Source organism: Natator depressus, chromosome 2 (assembly GCF_965152275.1).
Source record: "Natator depressus isolate rNatDep1 chromosome 2, rNatDep2.hap1, whole genome shotgun sequence".
Classification (NCBI taxonomy): Eukaryota; Metazoa; Chordata; order Testudines; family Cheloniidae; genus Natator; species Natator depressus.
In genome coordinates this window covers 11,622,274-11,647,688 of record NC_134235.1, presented here as the reverse complement: position 1 = coordinate 11,647,688, position 25,415 = coordinate 11,622,274, and the positions used below count along the sequence as shown (strand labels likewise).

At 43.5% G+C, this 25,415-nt stretch overlaps 1 protein-coding gene across 1 annotated transcript in view; it reads right to left on the bottom strand.

The window, feature by feature from the left end:
- The window catches only part of LOC141983518 (collagen alpha-1(XXII) chain-like), a 208,389-nt gene that overhangs the window by 131,722 nt on the left and 51,252 nt on the right, over positions 1-25,415 (bottom strand). Inside the window, exons 2-3 of the mRNA XM_074946717.1 lie at positions 17,834-17,908; positions 252-363 (exon numbers count right to left, since the gene is read on the bottom strand). Coding sequence (XP_074802818.1) covers positions 252-363; positions 17,834-17,908 — 187 coding nt within the window. The remainder of the gene's footprint in view (positions 1-251; positions 364-17,833; positions 17,909-25,415) is intronic.

The window sequence follows — 25,415 nt, the reverse complement described above, 5'->3', positions numbered from 1 at the left end:
GTCTCCTGCAGTTAGCAAATACACACCTTGGTGAAAGTGCCTCCAAACGCTCATTTTAGACAGGAGTGATTAATGGGGTTAGAACCTAGGCTCCAGGGTGGCTTGTGACCGGGCATTGCCAGCAGAGTTGAATGGGCAACTCAAAGCCAGCAGAAACTGCCTTGGGACAGCCAGTAAGATTCTGGGTTAACTTAAAAGAACTAAATCACAGATATCAGAGGCTCAAGTGAAAAGAAGACCAGGAAACTTACTCAGTTTTCTGCACGATGGGGAAGCTTCCAAGTCGTACATAAGAACTCTGAATTCCATTTTCTTTCCTTCCAAAAATCTCCTTCACGCTGAACAAATCCACCAGGTCAAACCCTGTCCCAAAGTAGATAGTAAAGACAAGGCTGTGATCAGGCTACCGTTCAAACAGCAGAATAATGGGGCAAGCGTTCAAATTGTGGTCTGGTGTCTCTGTCAAACCATGGTTGCTGCACTTCAGAAATGGGTCCAATTCCGACTTGGAGAAGCTTGAACATAATTCCAGAGTGATTTAGTCTGCCAAATTACTCCAAAATCAGAGTGATAAACACATAGGAAGAGAAAATCAAACTGAAAAGTGCCTTAAAGAGATCAAAATGACATTTTACATGCACTTACGATGATTATTTGTATTACCGTAGCACCTAGAGATAGATGAGATTCAACTAATCTATGAGAGTCACATAGTGAAGGAGGAGAAATTAACAGCCCAGATAAAATCTAGGACAGCCTTTTCATAGAATCATAGAATATTAGGGTTTGAAGAGACCTCAGGAGGTCATCTAGTCCAGTTCCCTGCTCAAAATAGGACCAACACCAACTAAATTATCGCAGCCAGGGCTTTGGGCCTTAAAAACCTCTAAGGATGGAGATTCCACCACCTCCTTAGGTAACCCATTCCAGTGCTTCACCAACCTCCTAGTGAAATAGTGTTTCCTAATATCCAACCTCCTCCATTCAGTAAGGGTCTCACACGTTCCCTGATCTTCTTCTTGTTGCTAACATACATGTAGAAACCCTTCTTGTTAGCCTTCACATCCCTTGCTAGCTGCAACTCCAGTTGTGCCTTGGCCTTCCTGATTACATCCCTGCATGCTCCAGCAATATTTTTGTACTCCTCCCTAGTCACCTGTCCAAATTTCCACTTCTTGTAAGCTTCCTTTTTGAGTTTAAGCTCACCAAAGATTTCACTGTTAAGCCAAGCTGGTCGCCTGCCATATTTGCTATTCTCTCTGCACTTTGGGATGGTTTGTTCCTGTGCCTTCAACAAGGTAAAGCCAGCTCTCCTTTTATTGAAGAGCAATTAGTCCAAGTGCTTGTCTCCACACGGTTTCTGTACCAATTTAATTATACCAGTTTAGAACCAATCCAACCCAGATAAATTGATGCAACCCTTTGTATGGATGCAGTTATACCAATTTAGAGGTGCTTATATTGGAACAGGTTTCAGAGTAGCAGCCGTGTTAGTCTGTATTCGCAAAAAGAAAAGGAGGACTTGTGGCACCTTAGAGACTAACCAATTTATTTGAGCATAAGCTTTCGTGAGCTACAGAGCTGTAGCTCACGAAAGCTTATGCTCAAATAAATTGGTTAGTCTCTAAGGTGCCACAAGTACTCCTTTTATATTGGAACAGCTTATGATGATAAATTTACACTAGGTGTTTCTACCAATTTAACTACATCAGTTTTTAAACCAACGTAGTTAAATTGGAACAAAAACTGTGTGCAGCCCAGGCCCAGGACAGAGCTATAGGTAGCAGAAGACAGCAAAATATAAACCTAAAGTATGTTTTCTGTTGCTGGGGGGAGGGGCACCTTTTCAAGGTGGCTGATCCTTTCGTCTTGCATGAGTTTTCCTGGCTCTCAGTAGCCTTCCCTTCTGTCCACTCTGCTACTGGACAATCAGGAGGTTAAATAAGGCAGCTAAGATACTCCCAGGGCCTTATGGCTTCATCCCATAATCACTTGGGTGACAACTCCATTGACAGACCTTCTAACATACTGTCATCAGCCATGATTGCTTCTATAAATTCTAGCAAATAGAGATGACCAGGGACTTGAAAGCTCCCTACTGGCTATAACATAAAACCAGCATGACCTGTCCATACAAACTCGCTGATAGCTCATTTCACCCTGCAGCACATATTTTTTATTTACACCAAACATACTGACGTGAAGAAGGAGCACGAGTGTTGTCTGTGAGAAATGGCTCGCATTGATTGGCAAGGAAGCTTGTTAGCTGTCACAAAAGCTAATTTGTGAAGGGGCAAGTTGGATCACTGCCAAAGCTGCTACACAATTCCAATTCAGCATCAGCTGCCAGACTTTTCAAACTACGTAGGAAAAGCTCTGCTATGTAGGTACACGTTATGGTGATGAAAACTTCCTCTAAGTATTTCCATCATTAGCCTCAGATGCCAAACATGCTTTAATCTTTCCCTGACAACTCAAGCAAACATCCTTATCTTAAGGGACTGTTTATGGCTTTCAAACTGTTACAGTCGATGCAAAGGAAGTGTCATACTCAATCAATCACTTCATCTTGCTGAAATCCCTAAAAGAGAGCAGGATCAGAGCTGCTTACACGCATAAAACAATATAATGAAACAGATAAGCAAGCTTGTTAAAGCTACTTTGCAAATAGAAGTTAACGATAATAATTTGTTATTGTACAACATGCAGGTAAATTACAGCAGAATCTCACAAATTCACATTAAAGATTGGTGCATTGCAAATTACGTTTATTTTGGAGAATTTGACGAGTAAATGAACAAACAGTGAAACAGAATCAATCTCGCTTAGCAAAAAATACTTTGTTCATTTACCATGACGACTGTAGTTGAAATTATATTTTTATGATGCTTCAAAGCATATTAGCAAAGATCCTGTGGGGTATAACTTTCAAAAAGAATGAAGATTTTTTTAAGGAGGCTGCGCTGTGTGGTTTCCCATCATGGTTTTCAACTAATAAACTGGTAAGATTAAGATCGGAAAAGCAAGTATTAATAGCAACTAACCCATCCATTTGCTACATAAACCCCCCTTAAAGAGACACCATCACATTTTCAAATGAAAATTTTGCATGTACATGTAACACCTATGATCATTTTTAACTGAAGAAGAAAAATATGTATTTTCTCTATTTCTTCCCCAGATTGTTTACTTTGTGTGTCTGGAAGCACTCTGGAAAGAGTCCATCCCTTTCCTGATGCTAGATCCAGTGCAGAGACAGAGAGGAGACTACTTGGGGCCGTAGGTTCAGACCTCTGCTCAAGCTACAACTCTCTGGTCTGCTCTACAAAGCACCATGATGAACTGACTCCAGAGTGCTGAGTACACTGCTAAGGGATGGAGAAGTATGAAACTTCCCTTGAGAGTCAGCAAGTGTCTCCTGGCTTCCTTGAGCTTCCTCTGGAAAGGAATGAGTCATGCAGCATAGGGCTGTTCTTAGCAGGCACAAACCGAGTCCTGGAAGAGAATTATACAGATCTTAGACACATCTCTTAGCTTTCTGACCTTTTTCATGAGTAGAACAGGCAAGCGCACTCCATCATTGGATAGCATAGTGCATGGATACACTACTGGTTCACCATTAAGTGTGGTAGACTTGCGCAGGGAAGATGAACTTGCCTGTGTTTGATTTAAAATGTGGCTTGCCACCATCAGCACAGATGTGGTTAGCTGGATGGCTTCTGACTCTGAGCCATTTAATCAGCAATGCTATAAATACGGCAGCTAATGAGATGGATAATACTCTTTGATCATCAGGAGCCTACTTCATTATAGCCACTAAAACATGAAGCTACTGAAAACATCTAACCTGATTAAGTCTCATGAAAAGCAGTGTACCCTGGTCAGAGCAATAACATTAGAACAATGACCTGAAAGAAAGGCTCTGTTTCACAATGACAAACTTGACTAGGAAAGCAATTTCTTAGGCGCTGCTCTACTGATCAAATCAGCCCGATGTCTCTTTATTTGCAGTAATAACTCTTTACAGGAAACAGCCCATTACTCCGGATGCATACAGCACAGTCTTACTCAGCTACTGCAGGAAGAAAGTAGCCAAACTGTGGCACTGGGCACCGTTCACTTTGTCCTAGTTGTAATATTCAAAAGCACTTCCTTTTACAACGGAGGTGCCCAGTCTGTGGTCTGAGGATCAAATGTAGCCCTACAGTACCCTAAATCACGGCCCAGAGTCACTATCTTCCTTCATTTGCAGAGTGTGAAGGATTAGAACTGCTCAACTGCAATGTTTCTCTGCTGATGAACCTCTATTAATCTACCAAGGAAGATGCAAGTATTAGCAAATATAGATTTATTCAGTTATTTGGAGGGGTTTTTTAAATAAAAGTTTATATTCAGGCACTGTGTTCCAGGGGACTGAGCATGGAACTAGGAACCCCTAAATTCTGTTCCAGTTTGGAAAGTGACCTGTTACGTTGAGCATGAACAATTTGCTTATCCGATCAGTACCTCAGTTTCCCCATGTCTTTCTGGCAGTCAAAAGCAACTTGTATATCTAGAGTAATTGTCAAATTCAGAGGACTGACAAAAACCCAGAATTCACAAGTTATATTATTCACGAGTATTTCAACTCTTCAGCAAAGATAGCAAAAAGCAGCAGCGTAAACTGCACAGAGATCATTAATTCCACTTTCAGAAATCCGCTAAGCAGTTTGAGTCAGGATCTTTAGCCAACAGCAGCTTCTCTGACTGTCTCCCAAAACAGTGTAGGCTCCATTTAGGGTTGCCATCTTTTGAGTATGTGTGTGTGTGTTGGGGGGGGGGGGAACTAAGGGCATTTCATGCAAAACATTTAAAGGGCTAATTTGCATAAATCATTTTTAAAACAATTTGCTGATATTTAAAAGTAACTTGTAAGGAGTTTTTTAACATTTAAATTCCTTAAAAGCCTGAAGATTTAAGTGCCTTGGGAGTACACTATAGACTAGGATTCGTTTAACAGAGCCTCTTGCTATTAACTGATTGCCTCTTGCCCTCGCTTCCATATATACTACAGATGGATTTTCATGTGGTCTTCGAGCTGACCTAACTCTGTTTCAACTGAAGCCATAAGGAGTTTTACCAATGACTTCGGTGTGGGAGAGTCACGCTCATGCTGAGCGCTTTTCAAAATCCCACCCTACTGTAAGAAATAAGGATCAGGCAGGCTACTGTCCTGTAGTCCCAATACTTTGTACAAGGCCCCCCTCCCCCACATATGGTATAAGGAGGCAGGAACTTAGATGGCCATAGGTTTGTAACAATATTAAAACATTCTTCATCTGTACCACCAGGAGCCACCATTCACACTGATGATTTACTTTGCACCATTTCTTCCATTTGGAACGTACATTTGGATGGGTCAGTTTCCCTTTTCTTTATGGTCAACTGCATTTTCTGGTTCTTCTGCTGTATCACATAGGAAACATTAGGGGGTCCTACCATTGCAGAACAACCTCCAAACTACAGCTAGAAAGTCTGGATTTTGATCTGAATTCCAGCTTCAGCAAATTTGGGAATGTGAGAATCAGGAATTCTGGCTGAGGCCTATCACTAATGTATGCCCAGAAAATGACCTGATTATCTCCTTCTCTCTAAACTGGAGATGCTCATTCACTGAAGCCTGTTCTTCTAGAACATCTGCCTGAAGCATCAGCAAAAGAGAGGGAGAGGCAGATCTGTAGCACCAGCAGATAAAAGTGGAGAGAACGGTGCTGGACAAATAAGGAGAAAGCAAAAACAGTGAGAAGCTGAGACTGAAGAGACAGTATAAGAAAAGGAGGATTCAAAGCCATGAGCAAACAGGTAATGGAGAAGAGATGGAGCCACAGAATCATACAATATAGAGGAAAGTACGGCTTTAATAGAATAGCCAGCTTTCTGTAACAACAAGAAATAAATAAGACCACAAAATTGTTCCCAAGGCACCATAGTTCATCACCTGATCCCATGTTCATAACACTCCATTCTATATTGTATTGTTCTATTTATCTCTTTCAGCCTATTCATTCTCTCTTATCCATTCACCCCTCAGTTTTCAGCCAGTTGCTAGTGGTATATTGAGCCACATTCAAAGTTGGTTTTGACATTCAGCTCCTTCCCTCGTACAAAAGACTTTTCTATGTTGAGGGCACTCTGCATTTTCTGAATGATGGACATTTGGCTTGATGCCACTAACCTCCTTTCTGCTTCTTTCCTGCTTCAGTGAAACAAGATTAAACAAGAGTTAGTTATTCCTTTGATGTTCTTGTAGGCCAGACAGGCTTGTGCCAGTTGAACTTACCAGAACTATTTATAGTAGATGCCAATTTTAATTAGTTCCTGTAGTTTAAAAACTAGTTTGGATTCCATTAGATCTGTGGTGGTGTGAATTCCCGTGGAAGTTGGATAGATGGCACTATACCACACACACGTGTGGCAATATTAATGCGACAGTTTGGGAAAAAACCTCTCCTTTTGGTTTGGAGGGCATGCAGGCAGAGTAATGGAGACAGGGAGCCCCATGCATATAGCCAGAGAAGAGTAGCAGATTGGGTGGAGTTCTGTGCAGGTAGACAACGCAAAGGTGCGGAATCAAAGAATTCTGCACCGATAGCCACAGTCTCTAGTGTTTTCTTGCATGACTTATTTTGTATTTTTATTGTTTGTTTTCAATAAGTGACTATTGAGGATGTTTGAGAAAAGCTCCATTTTGGGGCCTAACTTCATAGGATCTGATTGCTGGTGGTGAAGAGAAACACTGCTACACGGAGAGCTCCAGGAGTACTATGTTTCATAACAGATCAGATCCAAAACCTATTGAGGTTAGTGGAAAGACTCCGAATAACTTCAATAGGCTTTGGATAAGGCTAATATGAGAAAGGGTGGCGAACACACTCTTCTGAACTAGAATGTTTGCTTTACAGTTTTGTTGGTTCTGAGATACCAGGATGATGGACACATCAGGATTACGTTAGCAGTAATCCTGTCATTTAACGATATAATGAAGCAGATCACATGAAAGCCATTCACACTGGCCAACCTAATTTATCTCTGGGAATACCTGCTTTCACTTTTCATTGCATGGGCCCAGCAGCCAGACAAGCCCAGGTGAAGACATGGATGTGTTTGGTTTGTTAGTGTGCAAATACAGTTGGTTTCCAGGAAAGTTTTTTGATTTTTTTACTATCCACACAGACCTGACTACTGATGTAGTGTGAGTATCCCTGGATAGTTCATGCATTCCTTGTGTCTGAATAAAGAATTGGAGTCCATGCAGAGCTGGGATTCAGTTCCCACTACCAGAGGACCTCCGTTCATGTACTCTGAGCTACTATTATTAAACATACTGGGGTTCCTTCCTGGACAATTAAAATTCAAATGTGGCAGTACATAAGTAACTGCAATACTAATTCCCCTTGTTTATGAGAGTCTTTGAGTTTTGCTTTCCTGATGCCTATCTGTATATGATACGGACGCATACTAAGGGTCCAGTTAGATAGGCTTTACCCACATTGATAAGCCCTCACTCAGGTGAGTAGTCCCATTGAAGTCATCAATGTAAATAAAGTTTGCACAACTGGACCCGAGGGATGGGGGGAAGGGAAGGTAAGAACCTGGAAGTTGCATGTAGGGTATGTCTAGACTCCAGTCCCTGGGTGCGACTCCATCTCAGAATGACATATCCGAGCTAGCTTGTATCTAGAGCGGTGAAGCCATGGTAATTGCCCAGCGTTCTGGGTACCTCTGCACAGCCTGCACTGATGTTGGCGGTGCTGCAGCTTCACCGTTGCGGGGCCTGAGCGAGCTAATTTAAAACTCGCTCAGGTGTGTCGGCTCAAGCTGCAATTACACCCGATGATGGTAGTCCAGACACACCCTGCGTCACTGTGCGATTGTGGGGATGTCGCATATGTGTCTCAGTTGCCTCATCTGTAAAATGTGACCGTTATTTCCCTACCTCGCATGGTTTTCAGGAGATGAGAGGATATTAAAAGGTCCCCAAATGTTGGCAAATCTGGTGTAGATCCATCCCATCAGTTCAAAGCTCTTCACATTCAAAGTGTTGCGCTATAATATTCAGATCAGCTAAGGGTTAGTCAATAAGTGGTTAGCGATCACATCTGGTGCGACAGACTGTCTACCATGACCTATTATAGGTATAACAGTGGGTGGGGAGAGGGAAGGGGAAACAAACTGGACAGTGCCTATACAAATTGCTAGCTACATCCTTGCCACATGTGTGTGGTGTAGCTGCCAACCATTGTGTTTGTGCATCGACTCTATGCAGCCAGGGATCTGTTACAGACCTCTGTTGCTATTCTAGTGTATCCCACTTGCCTCCCCAGGGGATTGCCTAAGATGACTAAGATATTGGCAATTTCCAATGCGGAGTGCACAGGGAAGGTAAAAACTGATGTCACACCAGGACCCCCTGAACAATGAGATGAGCAACTTTGCACTGCAGTCAACTTTGCATCAGCTGGCTGTGGCTTTTCTCCTCAAGGAGCCATGGTATGCATGCTCCTCTTCCCTGCTGCCACGGCATGTTTCAGTGTCAAATATAAATAGTTTAAGTAATATTATAATTAGCTGGTGAGTCACTGGCATCTTTGGAATTCAAACCCTATGCTGCCGACCACTGGACACCAGAGAAGCGCTGACAGTCAGTCACAGCCATCTCTGTCTATAATTGCAGGCTACTGGGTTTTACAGTCTTGTATTGCTTCTGCGGCACAATGCCCAAACATCCTTTACTGAGTTATAAATACATGGAGATTACAACACAGTGGTGTTTGGCTTGTTTGTGCCCAGAGATTTCAGTTGTGGGGAAGTGAGTCTCCAATTAGGCTACTGTGGTCAGTACTAGAGTACAACCCAGAAAGCAGACAGCCTGGATGTTCCTTGGCAATGCCACTACAGCACGGCGTGCTTTCATTTACACAGGAATTGGGGTTCATTCATTCTTACAATTCCATTGAGATCTTTGGTATTGAGGCGCTTGTATCTTGTCTTCCCTTGCAGATTTCCCTTGCTGGCCAGCATATGATCACTTAATTCAGGACTGTTTCCTCCAAAATGTGGCTAATTCTTGGGTCTGTTATTTAACCCAATTTTTTTTTCCGTAGACTGTCCAGATGTCTTAGATTCCTAGATTCCTAGGCCAAAAGGTGCCATTCTGATCATCTAGCCTGACCTCTTGTCATTGGCAGCATTAGCGGCAATCCCTCAAGGTCAAGGACGATCTCTTTCACAGGTTTTATTTTTCATGGGTCCTTTGGTAACTGAGGAGTCCGATCCTTGAGCCGCAGCCTCATTAGTAGACATTGCAGGTGGCGTTGGAAGTCATGGTTGGGCCACGATTGCGGCGTGACAGTCATCTGTCCTTTCTTTTCTGGCATTTTTCTGAGGCCAGGACAAGGCAATTTTCCTCAGAAGTGGACCTTCCTTCTCTGACAAGTCTTCGCCAGTTATCTCTATCCTGGGCTACTGTCTCCCAGTGCGTGGTGTCGATGCCACATCTCTTGATGTGTATCTTGAGGATGTCTTTAAAGCTTTTCTTTTGGCCTTCCTGTTTCCTTTCTCCTTTGGTGAGCTGTATGCTTACCAAAACAATTGTTGTACGCCCATCAGGTGGGCGTACATAGTGCCCGCTCCACCTCAGCTGGTGCTGGATAATCAGGGTCTCAACACTGAACACGTTGGCCTCTGGGAGGACACTGACATTAGTGCAACGATCCTCCTACTTTATGTTGAGGACCTTCTGAAGAAAGTGCTGGTGCTGGTGTTCCAGATTTTTCCGGTGTTTTCTACAGGTCACCCAAGTCTCACAGCCATAGAGGAGAGTTGGGATTACCACTGCTTTATAAAATAAAAGTCTAGTGTGTGTTCTGATGTCGTGATTGTTGAACACCCGGCGAGACAGTCTGCCAAAGGCAAGCCTGGCACAGTGAATTCTGTGCGGAATCTCAATGTCTATGTCTGCCCTCTGTGAGAGATGGCTGCCAAGATAGGCCAAGTGATCTACATTTTCCAGCTCTTCTTTGTTGATGTAGATCTTCCTTGCAGGGTCTGATGATTGACTGGGAGCCGGCTGGTGAAGAACTTTTGTTTTGCCAATGTTCAGAGTTAGCCCTAGGCTTTTGTAAGCTTCAGAAAAGCAACTAAGGGCTGTTTGTGGATTCTCCTTTGAGTGTGCAACTACAGCAGAATCATCTGCGTACTGGAGTTCGGTTATTTTTGCCGATATTACTTTAGTTCAGGCACGGAGACGAGAAAGGTTGAAGAGATTGCCGTCAGTCCAATATTGGATGCCAATGCCCTGTGGAGGCAGTCTTGGGTTAACATTTTCATAGCTGCTAAGAAAATGGAGAAAAGGGTGGGTGCTGGTACAGAACCTTGTTTTACGCCAGTTCAGATGACAAAGGGCTTTGAGGTAGAGCCACTGCACAGGATGGAGGCAGTCATCTGGTCATGGAGGAGTCTTACAATGGTGATACATTTGCTTGGGCAGCCAAACTTTGACATGATTTTCCACAGAGTCTCACGGTTGACAGAGTCGAAGGCTTTGGTCAGATCGATAAAGGCCATATACAGCTCCAGGTGTTGTTCTTCACATTCTTCCCTGGCTGCGAAAATCATGTCAGTGGTGCCTCATGATGGTCTGAAGCCGCACTGGGGCTCTGGAAGTAATTCCTCTGCAACAGGGAGCAGGTGATTCAGTAAGTTTCTAGCAAGAATCTTCCAAGAGATGGAGAGGAGGGCAATGCCTCAATAGTTGCCACAGTTGGCCCTGTCTCCCTTTTTGAAAATGGTGACAATGTTAGCGTTACGTAAGTCAGCGGGGATTTCTTCTATGTGCAAGATTTTGAGGAGCAGGAAATGAAGCTTGTTAGTGTTTCTCCCCCCACTTTGCGTACTTCAGCTGATATCCCATCAGGACCTGGTGCTTTATTGTTCGTCATTTGCTTCATTGCTTTGCAGAGCTCCTCTGGTGACCTCTTATAGAACACAGACCACAGAACTTTACCAAAAGAATTCCTGTGTGAACTAAATGCAGCCAATTATCTCTTTTAAGAATTTAATTGAGCATTTATTGTTGTGGATAAGTGTAATTAATTAATGTATGATGGATAGGTGTAAGCAGGATAGGGTCAGATGAGTATAAGGTTGACAAGCTTTTATAAGTTTCAGAGTAACAGCCGTGTTAGTCTGTATTCGCAAAAAGAAAAGGAGTACTTGTGGCACCTTAGAGACTAACCAATTTATTTGAGCATAAGCTTTCGTGAGCTACAGCTCACTTCATCTGATGCATACTGTGGAAAATACAGAAGATGTTTTTATACACACAGACCATGAAAAAATGGGTGTTTATCACTACAAAAGGTTTTCTCTCCCCCCACCCCACTCTCCTGCTGGTAATAGCTTATCTAAAGTGATCACTCTCCTTACAATGTGTATGATAATCAAGGTGGGCCATTTCCAGCACAAATCCAGGGTTTAACAAGAACGTCTGAGGAACGGGGGGGGGGGAGGGGAAGGAATAAACAAGGGGAAATAGGTTACTTTTTATAATGAATCAACCATTCCCAGTCTCTATTCAAGCCTAAGTTAATTGTATCCAATTTGCAAATTAATTCCAATTCAGCAGTCTCTCGTTGGAGTCTGTTTTCGAAGTTTTTTTGTTGAAGGATAGTCACTTTGAGATCAGAAATCGAGTGACCAGAGAGATTGTATAAGTGATGAGTGTGTATGAAGTATATAAGCAAAGTAAGGCTATAATGCAAAGTTTTCAGGCTGAAGTCTGTAAGATTTCATCTTAGCCATGTTAGTCTTTGGGCCTAAAGAGGGGGACATAAGTAGGTGACCCAGGAATGACCCTGTAGCAGTAAAGTTACAAGATTACTGTAAAGAATATGCCAATGGGTGATGTTTGGGAAAATATGCCCCAATATACCTCTCTAGACTGCAAGGCACTCAATCATAACATCAGGAGAAATTCTGCTCTCAACGCAGATTACCGTGGGGACATGTGCATGTGGATGCTAATGAGAATAAGGGGCACAACCTATGAAAAGTGGAGTACCCCAAAATGTATGGGGTGTGGAAGTGCAGGTAAGGAGAAAGGGGTTGACACCTTTATGCATATGTATGAGTCTTAATAGGCATAAGTGTTTCTCTGAATAAAAGGTGTTGCCCGGCCTGCATGCTAGGGGGAAGAAATGCCCAGGGACATGCCAGGATGACAACCATGGGTGATGAGGAGGAGGAGGAGGAGAATAATGAGTGACACTCTGGAAGGAAGAGAGAGGGGGCTCCCAGCAGGAGATGTGAGTGATATCGGTCATAGGCTTAAACACCTCATGCTCTCAACCCATCTGCTGTTGTATTTTTAGTATTTGTGGGATTATGTTTATCTGCTTAGCGAATTTGTTAATAAAGGAAAATGTAATCAACTGGAATTGTTTCTCATTTGCTCTTAGGGTCTCTTAAATCTAATAATATTCCTGATGTTGTAGCCCTCAGGAGACTAAATCTTTAACCAATGCAGTCTAAGACATTGGTTCTCACCCAAGGGTCTGTGGCCCCTGTGGGGCTGGGAGCAGGTTTCAGGGATCCACGAAGCATAGCCAGTGCTAACCTGTCTGGGGATCAGGGCAGAAAGCCAAAGCTCAATCCCAACCATGGTGGGGCTGAAGTCCAAGCAACTTCGCTGCATGGGGCCACAGGCAACTGCCCTGCTTGCTACCCACTAATGCCGGCCCTGGGTTTATATGCAGAAGAACTGTTGTGGCACAGGTGGACTGTGGAGTTTTTATAGCACGTTGGGGGGGCAAGGGGGGGACTCAGAAATAAAAAGGTTGAGAACCCCTGGTCTAAGAGAATAATCAGTAATCAATTCGCCCATACATCTGTAAGGCTACTTAGAGCATATCTGTTTTAAAAAAATCCAATCTTGATTTTAAAAGCTACCACAAACCTTGGCAAATTGCTCCAATTGTTAATTATCCCCACTGTTAAAAATGTATACCTTATTTCCAGTCTGAGTGTGTCTAGCTTCAGCTTTCAGTTTCAGATTTCATTGGGCTGATCCGATCTCCTGCAGGCCTAGCTTAGAATATATTGAATGGTCCAGACCCAAGTTTGGTAAAACTTCATTTGGTAATATCTACTGCATGTGCCAGTGCGTTGTGATATGATGATGATGCATCACAAAGTGCCAGAGCCATGTCATCAATTACATCACATCATCACCAAGTTGTTGTGTAGGGCAGGGAGCTATGCCACCCTAGGCTGTGACTCTGTCAGGTGCCCCAAGGAAACAGGCTCAGGGCTAGGCAATATTCAGATGGACTGAGTATGACAGCCAGGAATTCCAGAATTTCACTTTTGACTCTAACAACTTCGGACAAGCCACATAAGCCCTCTCATCTTAGTTTCCCTATCTGTAAAATAAGACTACTACGTATCTACCACACAGGGATGGTGTGCGGATTATTTCATGTTTATACATTGCCTAAAAAATACTAACTGCTATTAAATCCCTTAAAAAGAAAAGGAGAACTTGTGGCACCTTAGAGACTAACAAATTTATTTGAGCATAAGCTTTCGTGAGCTACAGCTCACTTCATCAGATGCATTCCGATGAAGTGAGCTGTAGCTCACAAAAGTTTATGCTCAAACAAATTTGTTAGTCTCTAAGGTACCACATGTCCTCCTTTTCTTTTTTCAGATACAGAATAACACGGCTGCTACTCTGAAACCTGTCATTAAATCCCTTGACATTTACTAAAAAGAAAAGGAGTACTTGTGGCACCTTAGAGACTAACCAATTTATTTGAGCATAAGCTTTTGTGAGCTACAGCTCACTTCATCCGATAAAGTGAGCTGTAGCTCACAAAAGCTTATGCTCAGATAAATTGGTTAGTCTCTAAGGTGCCACAAGTACTCCTTTTCTTTTTGCGAATACAGACTAACATGGCTGTTACTCTGAAACTTGACATTTACTGTAACAGGTGTTTGTCCGAGTGTCCTGATCTGAGCCCATTCCTCTTTCCTACATTCCCTTTGCATTTTCTATTGCGTCTGGTATTCTTTACTTCCTGGACTAAAGTAAAGTAATCGTCAAGTATTATGAGCTGTTACCGTGCTCTGTTAAACAGCTGAGGCATACCACCTCAAGTGTCTCTCACTGCTTTCCTTTGTTTGTTACCTTCCCTCCCCCTATCCTGTTTGTTTATACAGCAGTCTTCATTGAATGCTATTGCAAAAAATTTATCATCCTTTAAACTTAACTGGCCTGATCTATTTTCCAAGTTCCCCACTCCACCACCATTGGGGGTAGGTTCACCTGTTGGGATTTCACAACCTGCTGTTCCTGTGCTCAGACAAAACTCTGCTTCCCCTTAATTTATTGGATCACAGACACTTAAATTCATTAAAGTGGTGAGGTCACTGCGTAATGCATTGTCATGGATCTACTTTTCAGGCCTGCCGTTGATGGTGTTCTGTGCAACAGCTGTATTGTTGTCCTTTCTAAGAGTGCACTGTGTAATAAGATGATAAAAAAATTCCCCACACACATTTGTTTCCACCCTCCTCCTCCTTAAGTCTATTACTCCCCACCCCCCTTATGCACAAAACAGAGACAGAAGGGAAGGCAGAGGTGTTGCGCTTTAATACAGTTATACAGGGCCTTTGTCACCTCAGAGTTAGATTTGCTGCAATGCTCTCTGTATGGGGCTGCACTTTGGGACCCTTCAGAAGCTGAAGTTAGTTCAGAATGCGGCTTTCTTATGCACGTTACACCAGGATCACCACTGGCTCCCAAGAATTTTCCAGATGGAATGTTAACCTCAAAGCCCTAACCAATTTGGGACCTAGTTACCAAAGAGACAGGCTCTTTCCCTAGGCCATTCTGCCCCAGTTGAATTCTGCAGAGGTGCTAGAGCTGGCATTCTCTCATACGTGTGAGAGATCTGGTGGATTGTACGCCACTGAAACACAACCACCCACGGCATACAACATAGCAGCTCTTTAGCGTCCTAGAGCAACACCATACAATAGTTCAGAACAGGAAATAAAGAATACCACAGCCGCAGAATCTGCCAGGATAGTTTTGGAAGGCAGGACGTCGTTTTTCACATTGATGTTTGTGCAAGACACTAAAGCTTGTACTCTAATCTTGCAAAAAATTGCTAGGGGATCCTTAATGACCAATATGGACACCATGTTCGTCTTATGTCCCAGGGGGATTGATTTAAATCCACAAGCAGGAAACTTTGATTTAAATAGATTTTAATCTTGTTTTGCATTTGTAATTTTTCGTTATATTCCTAAAGAAAGGTTGAGTCTCATTGGTTGGTACAAATTGTTACTTTCTGGTAACTAGAAGGACACACATTATTTAAGCAGTTATATAGTTTAACATACATTTATTCAGATTGTTAATTTTTACATTTTTTATTATGTCAGAAAATGATAAATGTATTTCTTATTTACTAGAAGATGATTATCTTTTTAGTCATGATCTGGGTCAAGCTGCCTTTGGATGGAAATTGGAATTCAATTAAAATGCACAAAAAGCATTTTCAATTTGTTTGTATTACTTAAATAAAACTACCTTAAATGTGTTGGATACAAAAGTGAAAAAAGTTTATCAAAACATGTTCTGCATTTATTTATTAATTAAACAAAGAAAGTATTACCTGCAGTTAGTGAACTGATCTGATTATTGTCATCATGTCCTTCACGATTTTAGAACTAGTAGATCTCCTCTCACACTCAGTTTTATTCATAGAATGGAAGAGGAAAACAAATTTTGCTGCCTTTTCCATTCCAATTTGTTTCTCAACTTCAAATGAACTAGTAATTTCACTGGACTAATTGAATAAACTGAAATAAAGAAAATATTCAGTCTGCACCTACTGAAGAGACCGCTGCCAGGGGTGCTGGAACAATTTTTATAGTGGGGCTGCTGAGAGCCATTGAACCAAATTGTAAACCCTGGATATAATGGAAACCACTTCAAGCCAGGGGGTGCGGCAGCACCCCCAGTACCCCTAGTTCCAGCACCTATGACCCCTGCTGTCAAAAGCTGGTTTAGCATTTCAACAATCTCTGGTTCCAGGTGCTTAGCCAGTGACTTCCTCCAGTTCACTGATCTGACTTTCTTTAAAACTTGGCAGCAAACATATACTGCTTGAATATGTTCTTTTTTTTACTTAATTTAAATTATTTTAATACATTATAATAAGTTTAGGCCTTAACTTATGGTGTCAGAATTTCAGAATTTAATTTTAAATAGGTTTCTTTTTAAAAGGAAAAATGTATTTAATTTATATAAAACCCAGATTTGATTTTTTGAATCACTGATTTTTATCCACCCTGCTTACGTCTCATCTGCCTCCAACAGCACAGTGACCCCGAGCACAGTGCTGGAACATTATTAGTCCAATACTGTCCCATCCCTTGAATCACAGTAAGAGCAAAGAATCCTTGTTGCTTCAGAGTATGAAGAGCTATCTAGTTACTTCTAAGAATTGCCTTGTATTAAGAAAAAAGCTAGAAGTTGCTGTAATCCGTGACTTTAACAATCTGGTCGTGAAGTCACTATACAGTATTGACAACCTTTTAACTTTAGATTTAAGAGATAAATGTTGGCCTAGTAAATGACTGTCCTCTGCTATCAATATGGCTGGAAGAACTAAGTCATCTGTCATCTGTGAAGTGGAAATGCGGAATACTGATTTCTTGTCAGTCAGAGAGAGATGAGTAAAACGAAAGTTAACATTGAAAACTAACTTCATTTTACCTGGGAACTACTGCAACGGACCCAAAGTGATTGACAAAAGGATGTTTCACTTTTTCAATGCTCAACATTAAAAAGTCATAAAAGGGAAGGGTGGGTTTTATTAAACAAGTGACCCACCGTACCAGTCAGATACAAACTGGAGGACATGTGCTGCCATTTACAATACCTATGTGTTGGGAAGGTTTACCCAGCTGATACTACATAGGGGATGGGTGCTAATCCTCTGGCTCATTATGAGCAGCAGCTTACACTGTGAACAGTGTAATTTAATATCAGTGGGGGGTACTTGCAGAGACAATGCCAGCGCGGGTGACAGAATAGAGCCTTGCCAAATTTAAAATACATGCCAGAACAGATGTATGGGGAAGTCCACAGAACAGGAAGGATGCTGTCATCCTGTGTTGACAGAGGTCTAGATGAAACCCCACCATTATGGATACAAGCAGCCTGAAAATAGCACAGACAGAGCTGACACCTCTCTAACAGGAATCCTCAGGTGAAATGAGCATCAATGACTACCAGGGCTGTCAAATCCTGTACCCTTCTCCCCATACCACCTCCCAACTTCAGGCCATGCTAGTGGCCTCCATAGCTGTGATCAGACTTCTGGGTTCAGACAGAAACATTCCAGGAATTCTCCTGATGGGCCAGTTTTCAATTACAGGAGTTCATGACACCACAAGTAAGCTATAAAAGGGGTACAAATTATGCTCACATGTGACAGAATCAGTCCCACAGCTGGCTGAAAAGACATACCAGAACTCCCAGAAAAGCTGTAATGTCACTAGCCCTAAATCAACTATACTCGCTCCATAGCAAATGAGTCAACTAATAGGTCTCTTCCAGCATTGCTGCTTCCAATATATATCACTGGATATATGTTACATTAAGGAAATGCCAAGAGGCAAGGAAACCATGACAAAGTCAGAACATTTCAGTAGGACCTACACTATTATGTTATTAAAATTCTCAGAGGCACTGCAGAAGGGAAGTCTCTGGGATTACCTGGGATTTCATCAGTCTCTCCATTGGTGTGTTTAAATCGATCTCCTTCCACGTGGACATTTGGACACAGCACATCTACAAAGAACAAGAATAAAAAAGCAATGACTATAAATGAAAGCTTGGTCACTCAATGGAAAATTATATAAATATAAGCGGTATCTATCTATCCCACTGGAATACTCCCCTCGGGATGTGAAATACAGATGCCAAAATTCGAACCACCTTCCAGTCAGTAAAACCTTTATTATGGTTAAAAGAAAAGAAGTACTTGTGGCACCTTAGAGACTAACAAATTCATTTGAGCATAAGCTTTCGTGAGCTACAGCTCACCTCATCGGATGCATCCGATGAAGTGAGCTGTAGCTCACGAAAGCTTATGCTCAAATGAATTTGTTAGTCTCTAAGGTGCCACAAGTACTCCTTTTCTTTTTGCGAATACAGACTAACACAGCTGCTACTCTGAAACCTTTATTATGGTTGTTATTTGTATTATGGTAGCGCTTCCAGGACCTGGCTGAGATTGGGGCACTGTACAAACATTGAGTAAGAGACAGTCCCTGCTCCAAAGAGTTTAAAACCTAAACAGACAAAACTTTCACCCAGGCTCCCAATATCTCCTATCTCAATTACTGCACCATCCTTTCCTCTGGCTTTGACAAGTGGATTCAGAATGCTGCTGCGAGGATCATTTCCCTAGCCTGTTGCTTTGACCATGTTACCCTTCCCTTTGCTTCCTGCCACTAGCTCTTCCTTCTTGATCATGTCAGCTACTTGGCTTCACTTTCGAGGCCCTTCACGGCCTATCCCCACCCTACTTATCTTCTCTTATTCACTATCAAGCTGTCAACTCCTGCCTCTGTTCAACCCATGTCCATCGTCCATCTATTAAATTTTCAAACAAGCACCTTTGTGCTTTTCTCCCAAGTTGCCCCTCACACATGGGAGAAGCTCCCCATAAACATCCACAAAGCTACCTGAATATCCTCCTTCAACACCCCCCTTGAAACTCTCCTTTGTGGTGAAGCCTACAGCAAACTTGACAATGGTTAGGTTGTTGATGTGCTGAGACCACTGCCCATCACGATGACCAATACTGTCTCATTGTTTTCCTGTACTTCCCTACCTGTCCGTCTATATCTGTTTGCTGTCTCTTGTCTTATATTGGATTGTAAGCTTTTTGGGTCCTTGTTCACGACTGAGGCTCCTAGGTAAGGCTACAGTAATACAAATAACAAACATAAACTCGCCCAAGGTCATCGAGCAGGTCAGTGGCAGAACCAGAACCAGAACCCAGGTCTCCTGAACCTCAGTCCAGTACCATATCCACTGGCTACCTCACCTCCAAAAATTTGGACTTTAACTACTTCCCAATGCTCCTTTATTTTGCTCATCCACAAAGCACTGCAGAGCAAAATGAAGACTTGGAACACCACTCCCAGGTAAGCCCAGTGCCAAATAGCATTTGGTAAAAATCACATCAATACCCAACCGGTGTCCAGCATTTTTCAAGCTCCAAATTGGTGTCAACTCAATCTTTGGGTCCATCCATCTATGTATCTGCCTATCTACCTCTTTCCTATCATAGATCTAAAGTAACTTTTTATTTATATTTTGTTTTCCTAGATCAATAGCTAATTTCACACTTCTAAACAATGGGACATATGGCTCAAGGAGTCTGTTCAACAAGAATATGAAAAATGAGCACACCAGACTGGGCATTAGAAACCATGCTACTATTTTTCATTCCATACTTTAATGTTCAGCCAGGTGGGAATTTAACACAGATACTATTGCTTCATCTGCACCAGATGTATGCACAACAATAAACACATCCCCTGGCCTCCCACTGTTGTAATGCCATCCTCATATATCTTTCCCTGCACCTTTTGCTGATTATTAACCACTGCTGCATTACACCATGCACCGTTTCAATGATTTAATTGTTAAGGAAGGGACCTGTCTTTCTTTGTTTGACCATTAAAAAGGTATACTCAATTTAGGAGTGATACAAATAAAAAACATGATCACCATCATTGATTTCAGTGGCAGAGGTTACTGTACACTTGTTCCCTAAAGGAAGCCAAACCCATTATGAAATGGACAAAATGTACATTCTAGAACAGATACTGAAAACAATCCCTCATACTACTATGATATCTCTTAGCAATCGTTAATGTACAATGGACATCACCACAAAGCATAATCATCTTATCGGTAAGTCTGTCTTGGGACTGCAGCACTGCTCCAAGATCAGAATTGTAAGACTGTAGATTTGCTACTGACAATCACACTTCTTTGTGTGTTCCTCTTCTGGAATGCTTTTGTATTCAGTACGTGTTCTTCTCCATTAATCCTGCTCTGGAACAAGAGGAACACAATTAATGGGAAGAGGGATGGATGGACTGATCTAGGTAAGAGGACTCCCTGAACCTTTCATCATAGCTGGACCCATTCTGTTTTGGTTTGGTTTTTTTTGTTCCAAAATCTTCAGTTCACTTTTTTAAAAAAGTTTCAGGCACTTTTGGGCTCTGGATAGAAGCAAAGGCCCCCAAAGCTCCAAACCAGGCTGTTCTTGTGGCATTTCCAACGCAAGCTGTAAGAGCAAAGTCCAGAAATCTCACAAGGACTCCTTACATTCCCAATTATGCTGATAAAAAAACCCCACAAAACCAAAATACTAGAAAACGTGCTGTTATCCAGAGCAGCTTTAAAATGAACCAAATTATGGCATTTCTACTACAGTACTTCCCTTGACAGACTATTCCACAAGCCTGGGACGTTGTTCCATACATCAAGACAAAATTTTACATTGCTCAATTTTGTTGCGTCTTTCCTAGTGAGACACACCTCTACTATTACCTTAATAATTCCTTATCCCCTTGAAGCCCAGTCCTGCCTTCATTTCCACAGATCCACCTGTCAGCAACTTCAGTGAGAGTTGCACCTGTGTAACAGATTAGAGTTTGCTGTTTGTACCTTTCAACTATTTGCAGATGGCTTAAAATTCCTCTTTACCCTTTCATCATAATTTAGCCAAACAACGCATGTTTAGGGCCAGAGTCTGATCCCAGTTACATCAGTGTAAATCTATGGTAATTTAGTTTACTTCAGTGGATTACACCAGTGTAAATGGGAGCAGAATTTGGGCATTGTATCTTTTATTAATTGCCTTCTTATGCAATCAACCCCAGTCCTTTAATTACTCTGCTGTCTTTCATCAGGACAGATATATTCTCCTGTAACTATCCTTAGTTTTTTAACTAATGAGCTACTAGCTCTGAACAAAGTGGCACCGAAGGCCTTATCATCTAGGCTTTTTGAATTGAAGCTGCCAGCCTCAATACACAAGTATCGATGAGTTTATTGGCTGTACTGAACATGTCTCCACTATAGAGATATCCAGGTACGCACCTAAACTTCTAAAAAGCCTTCTTCCAGCATGGACTTGTCTTGGAGTAAAACCTGACACAGATTTATGGGGGAGGTGGTCTTCAGTTGTCCCAAAGTGCTAGTCAGCTGTGACAGAATACACCCCCATATTCAGAGCCTACACACTATTGTAATAATCTTTGTACAAAGTATGCCTTGTAAGGTATAATTTGAAAGCTCATAATTTGCTGGTCAGTATTGCCCGGGTAAAATATGTGTGGCAACATTGTATGTGAAGTTACAAGATTCCCCTGTATGGTGTTATTAACACATGCTCCAAACCCCACAGTCCCACGCAAACAGATGTTGGCAAACAGGTCTGACCTAAACAAAGGAATGTGTGCTTACTTTAATTTGCATTTAAGCAGTAAACAGAACCATCAAGCAGAAAGGGGAGACAAAGGAACCTCAAACAGGTGAAACAAACAACAGGGAACATCCTTCCACATAGACCTTGTCTGCACTACCAAGTTTTGATGCCAAAAACTGCCTTTTGAGGGCCAAACAGTGAATGTGTACACACTGCAATGCGAGTTTTGTTGGGAAAAATGCCCAGTTTTGGCGACAAAATACATCCACCCCAATGAGAGACTTACGTCTTTTTCCTCTAAGTTTTTATCGACAAAGTGCCAGTGCAGACACCACGCTTGATTTCATCACTTCAATTGGCCTCCAGGAAGTGTCCCACAATGCCCATCCTGACCACTGTGGTCAGCAGTTTGAACTCTACTGCCCTGCAGCCAGGTAAACAATCATCCACCCCTCCCACTTAGAAGCCCTGGAAATTTTTGAAATTCCATTTCCTGCTAGCTCGGCGTCGAGAGATCTCAAAGCATCTTCCCAGGTGACCATGGTGCTACCAATACATGCATGGGCAGGTTAATAATTTCCTTACTAAAATATAAGGCCTGAAATGTCACCGTTGCCTACTAGGAAACCTGTAACATTAAAGCACCTTTGACAGAGATATACATTACTGGTGCTGATTGTCAAAGTGCTACCTCAAAGCCTCCCTGATTCAAATTGCCCTCCTCTAGGCCCTTCTGATAGCCCAGGCTGCTCAAAATCAGCGGCCAAGCGGTCTGCCTCAGCACTCCATCCTTGAGCAAACCTTTCTCCCTCAGCTTCATAGAGAACATGCAATGAACAGCACGCAGCTATGACCATGGGAATATTATCCTCATTAAAGTCTAACCTGCCATAAAGGTATTGCCAATGCACCTTTAATCTGCCAAAGGAATATTCAGCTGTCATCTGGCACCTACTCAGCCTGTTGTGGAACTGCTCCTTACTGCTGTCCAGGTGTCCCGTGTAAGGTTTCGTGAGCCATGGCTGTAAGGGGTATGCCGGGTCTCCCAAGATCACTATGGGCATTTCAACATCCCCCACTGTAATCTTCTGGTTTGGAAAGAAAGTCCCCGCTTGCAGCTTTCTGCACAGGCTGGTGTTCCTGAAGATGCATGCGTCATGTTCCTTCCTGGACCACCCCATGGTGATGTCAGTGAAACGCCCCCAGTGATCCAGAAGTGCCTGGTACACCATGGAGAAGTACCCCTTCCTAATAATGTACTCCATCGCAAGAAGGTCCAATGCCAAAATTGGAATGTGTGTGCCATCTATCGCCCCTCCACAGTTAGGGAAACCCATCTCTGCAAAGCCGTCCACTATTTCATGCACATTTCCCAGAGTCACGGTCCTTCGTAACAAGATGTGATTTATTGCCCTGCTGACTTGCATTAACGAAGCCCCAACAATCGACTTCCCCACTCCAAATTGATTTGTGACCGATCGGTAGCAGTCTGGAGTTGCCAATTTACACACAGCAATTGCTACACACTTCTCTACTGAGAGGGCAGCTCTCATTCTGCTGTCCTTGCACTGCCGGTCTGGGGCAAGCACCACGCACAGTTCCAGGAAGGTGGCTTTCCACATCCAAAAGTTCTGTACCCACTGCTCTTCATCCCACACCTGCATGGTGATATGATCCCACCATTCAGTGCTTGTTTCCCAAGCCCAAAAGCGATGGTCTACCCTATGCAACTGCTCTGCGAATGCCAAAAGCAATCTAAAGTTGCTCCTATCCATACCACGCAGAATGCTGGGCACCTGTGAGTCTTCCTCTGTTAGAAGAAAGAAAAGGAGTACTTGTGGCACCTTAGAGACGAACAAATTTATTTGAACGTAAGCTTTTGTGAGCTACAGCTCACTTCATTGGATGCATTCAGTGCACTCTGTTAGAAACTTCACGATTAACTGCACTGCCATCCGCGATGTCGTCATGACATTTAGCAGAGCATAGGAGAGCACTGTGGGATCCATTCCTTCTCACAAAGATGCGGGGGTGCACTGCAAAAAAGGGCTGTTGCAAAAATGCTGTGAAAGAAAGCTGGAAGCCCATGGAATGCTGGGACAGAAAGCAACACATCACAGGACATTTAGCATGGTCCCAAGATGGGCCTCAAGCTGTTCCACCTTCCCACAGACGGTGTCGAGCTGGACTGTGGGACAGGTACCCGCAGTCAGTGGTGAGCTGGAGCTGGTTGTTAAATTTAGAAGCCCTTTTAGAATCGGTTGTTCCGCAAGGGACAACCGGTTTGACAAGGGCTTCTAAATTTAACAACCAGCCAAAAGTGGTGACTTAGGCGCCGACTCCATGGGTGCCCTGGAGCTGGCACCCACGGAGAAAATTTGGTGGGTGCAGAGCCCCCACTGGCAGCTCCCCACCCGGCCCCAGCTCACCTCACCTCCGCTCCGCCTCCTCCCTTGAACGCTCCGCCCCGCTCTGCTTCTCCGCCCCCCCCCAACATTTCCAGGGGCGGGGAGTGGTTCCCCTGCGCGCCCCCCCCAGTTTCCTGCTGCGGTGCAGGCGGCCCTCCTCATGCCCCCCTGCCCCAGCTCACCTCCGCCTCCGCCTCCCTGGGCCTGAGCGCCAAGCCGCCGCCTGCTTCTCAGCCTTCCCTGGCTTCCCGCACAAACAGCTGATTCACGGGAAACTGGAGGGGGGGGTGGAGAAGCAGAGCGGGGCGGCGCGTTCAGGGGCAGATGCGGAGGTGGAGCGGAGGTGAGCTGGGGCCAGGCGCTGGGCTGGGACTCTGCACCCGGAGCACCCACGGAGTCGGTGTCTAAGGTGCCACTTTTGATGTGATCAGTGGGGGGAGCAGCCGCTCCCCCTGCTCCCCCCCAGCTACGCTCCCCCACCCCTAGGAGCCAGAGGGACCTGCCGGATGTCTCCTGGGAGCCGCCCCAGGTAAGCACCGCCAGGACTCCCCACCTCGGCCCCCAGCAGGTCCCTCTGGATCTTAGGGGTGGGGCAGGGTGGACACCCACTACAGTGGCCCACAAGACCCTCCTGCCCAGTTCTGGGGACAGTCAGGGGACAGGGAAGGGGGGTGGATGGAGCAGAGGTCCCAGGGGGCGGGGGCGGGCCACGACCCCCTCATGGGGTGAGGAGGGAACCAGTTGTTAAGATTTTGGCAACTCATCACTGCCTGTAGTGCATTGCTTATGCTGTCGATGATGGTGCCCCCAATGTGGATGTGATCTGCCGACAGAGGGAGCAAGTGTGAACACGAAATTCCGATTTTTATGACGTACACTTTTGGATGTCAACATTACTTTGGTCAACAAACTTGGTAGTGTAGACATGGACTACAAAGTGTAGACTTTGTCAGTCTTGTCTACAGAGATTGTAAGCTCCACGGGGCACAGACTGTGTATGTACAGCGCCTAGCACAATCTGGGCCTGATCTTGGGGTCTCCAGCCTCTACTATAAAAACAATAAAATTTAGCCTGTACCAATACACAGAAATAGGGCCAGACCCTCAGCTGTCAATGGAGCTAAATGGATTTACAGCAGCTAAAGATCTGCTTCCTAAAGTTTATTTTTAGCCTGATTCTTAAAAAGAAAATGGAGGTGGAAACCCCCTTTCCTTGCTCAGAGGGACAGAAACTACTTCTTCCTGGGATGGGGGAAGAAGGCAGGGAGAGCTGGGGAAAGCATACCAAGTGTAAGACACCTCCTGACTTACAAATGGACCACATTTGATACAGAATCCACGAGACACCCCCAGCATGGAACCATGCAGTCCTATTTCCACAGTAGAATGGCACTTTAATGGATGAACACGTGCGCAGCTAATGGTAGTTTCAGTA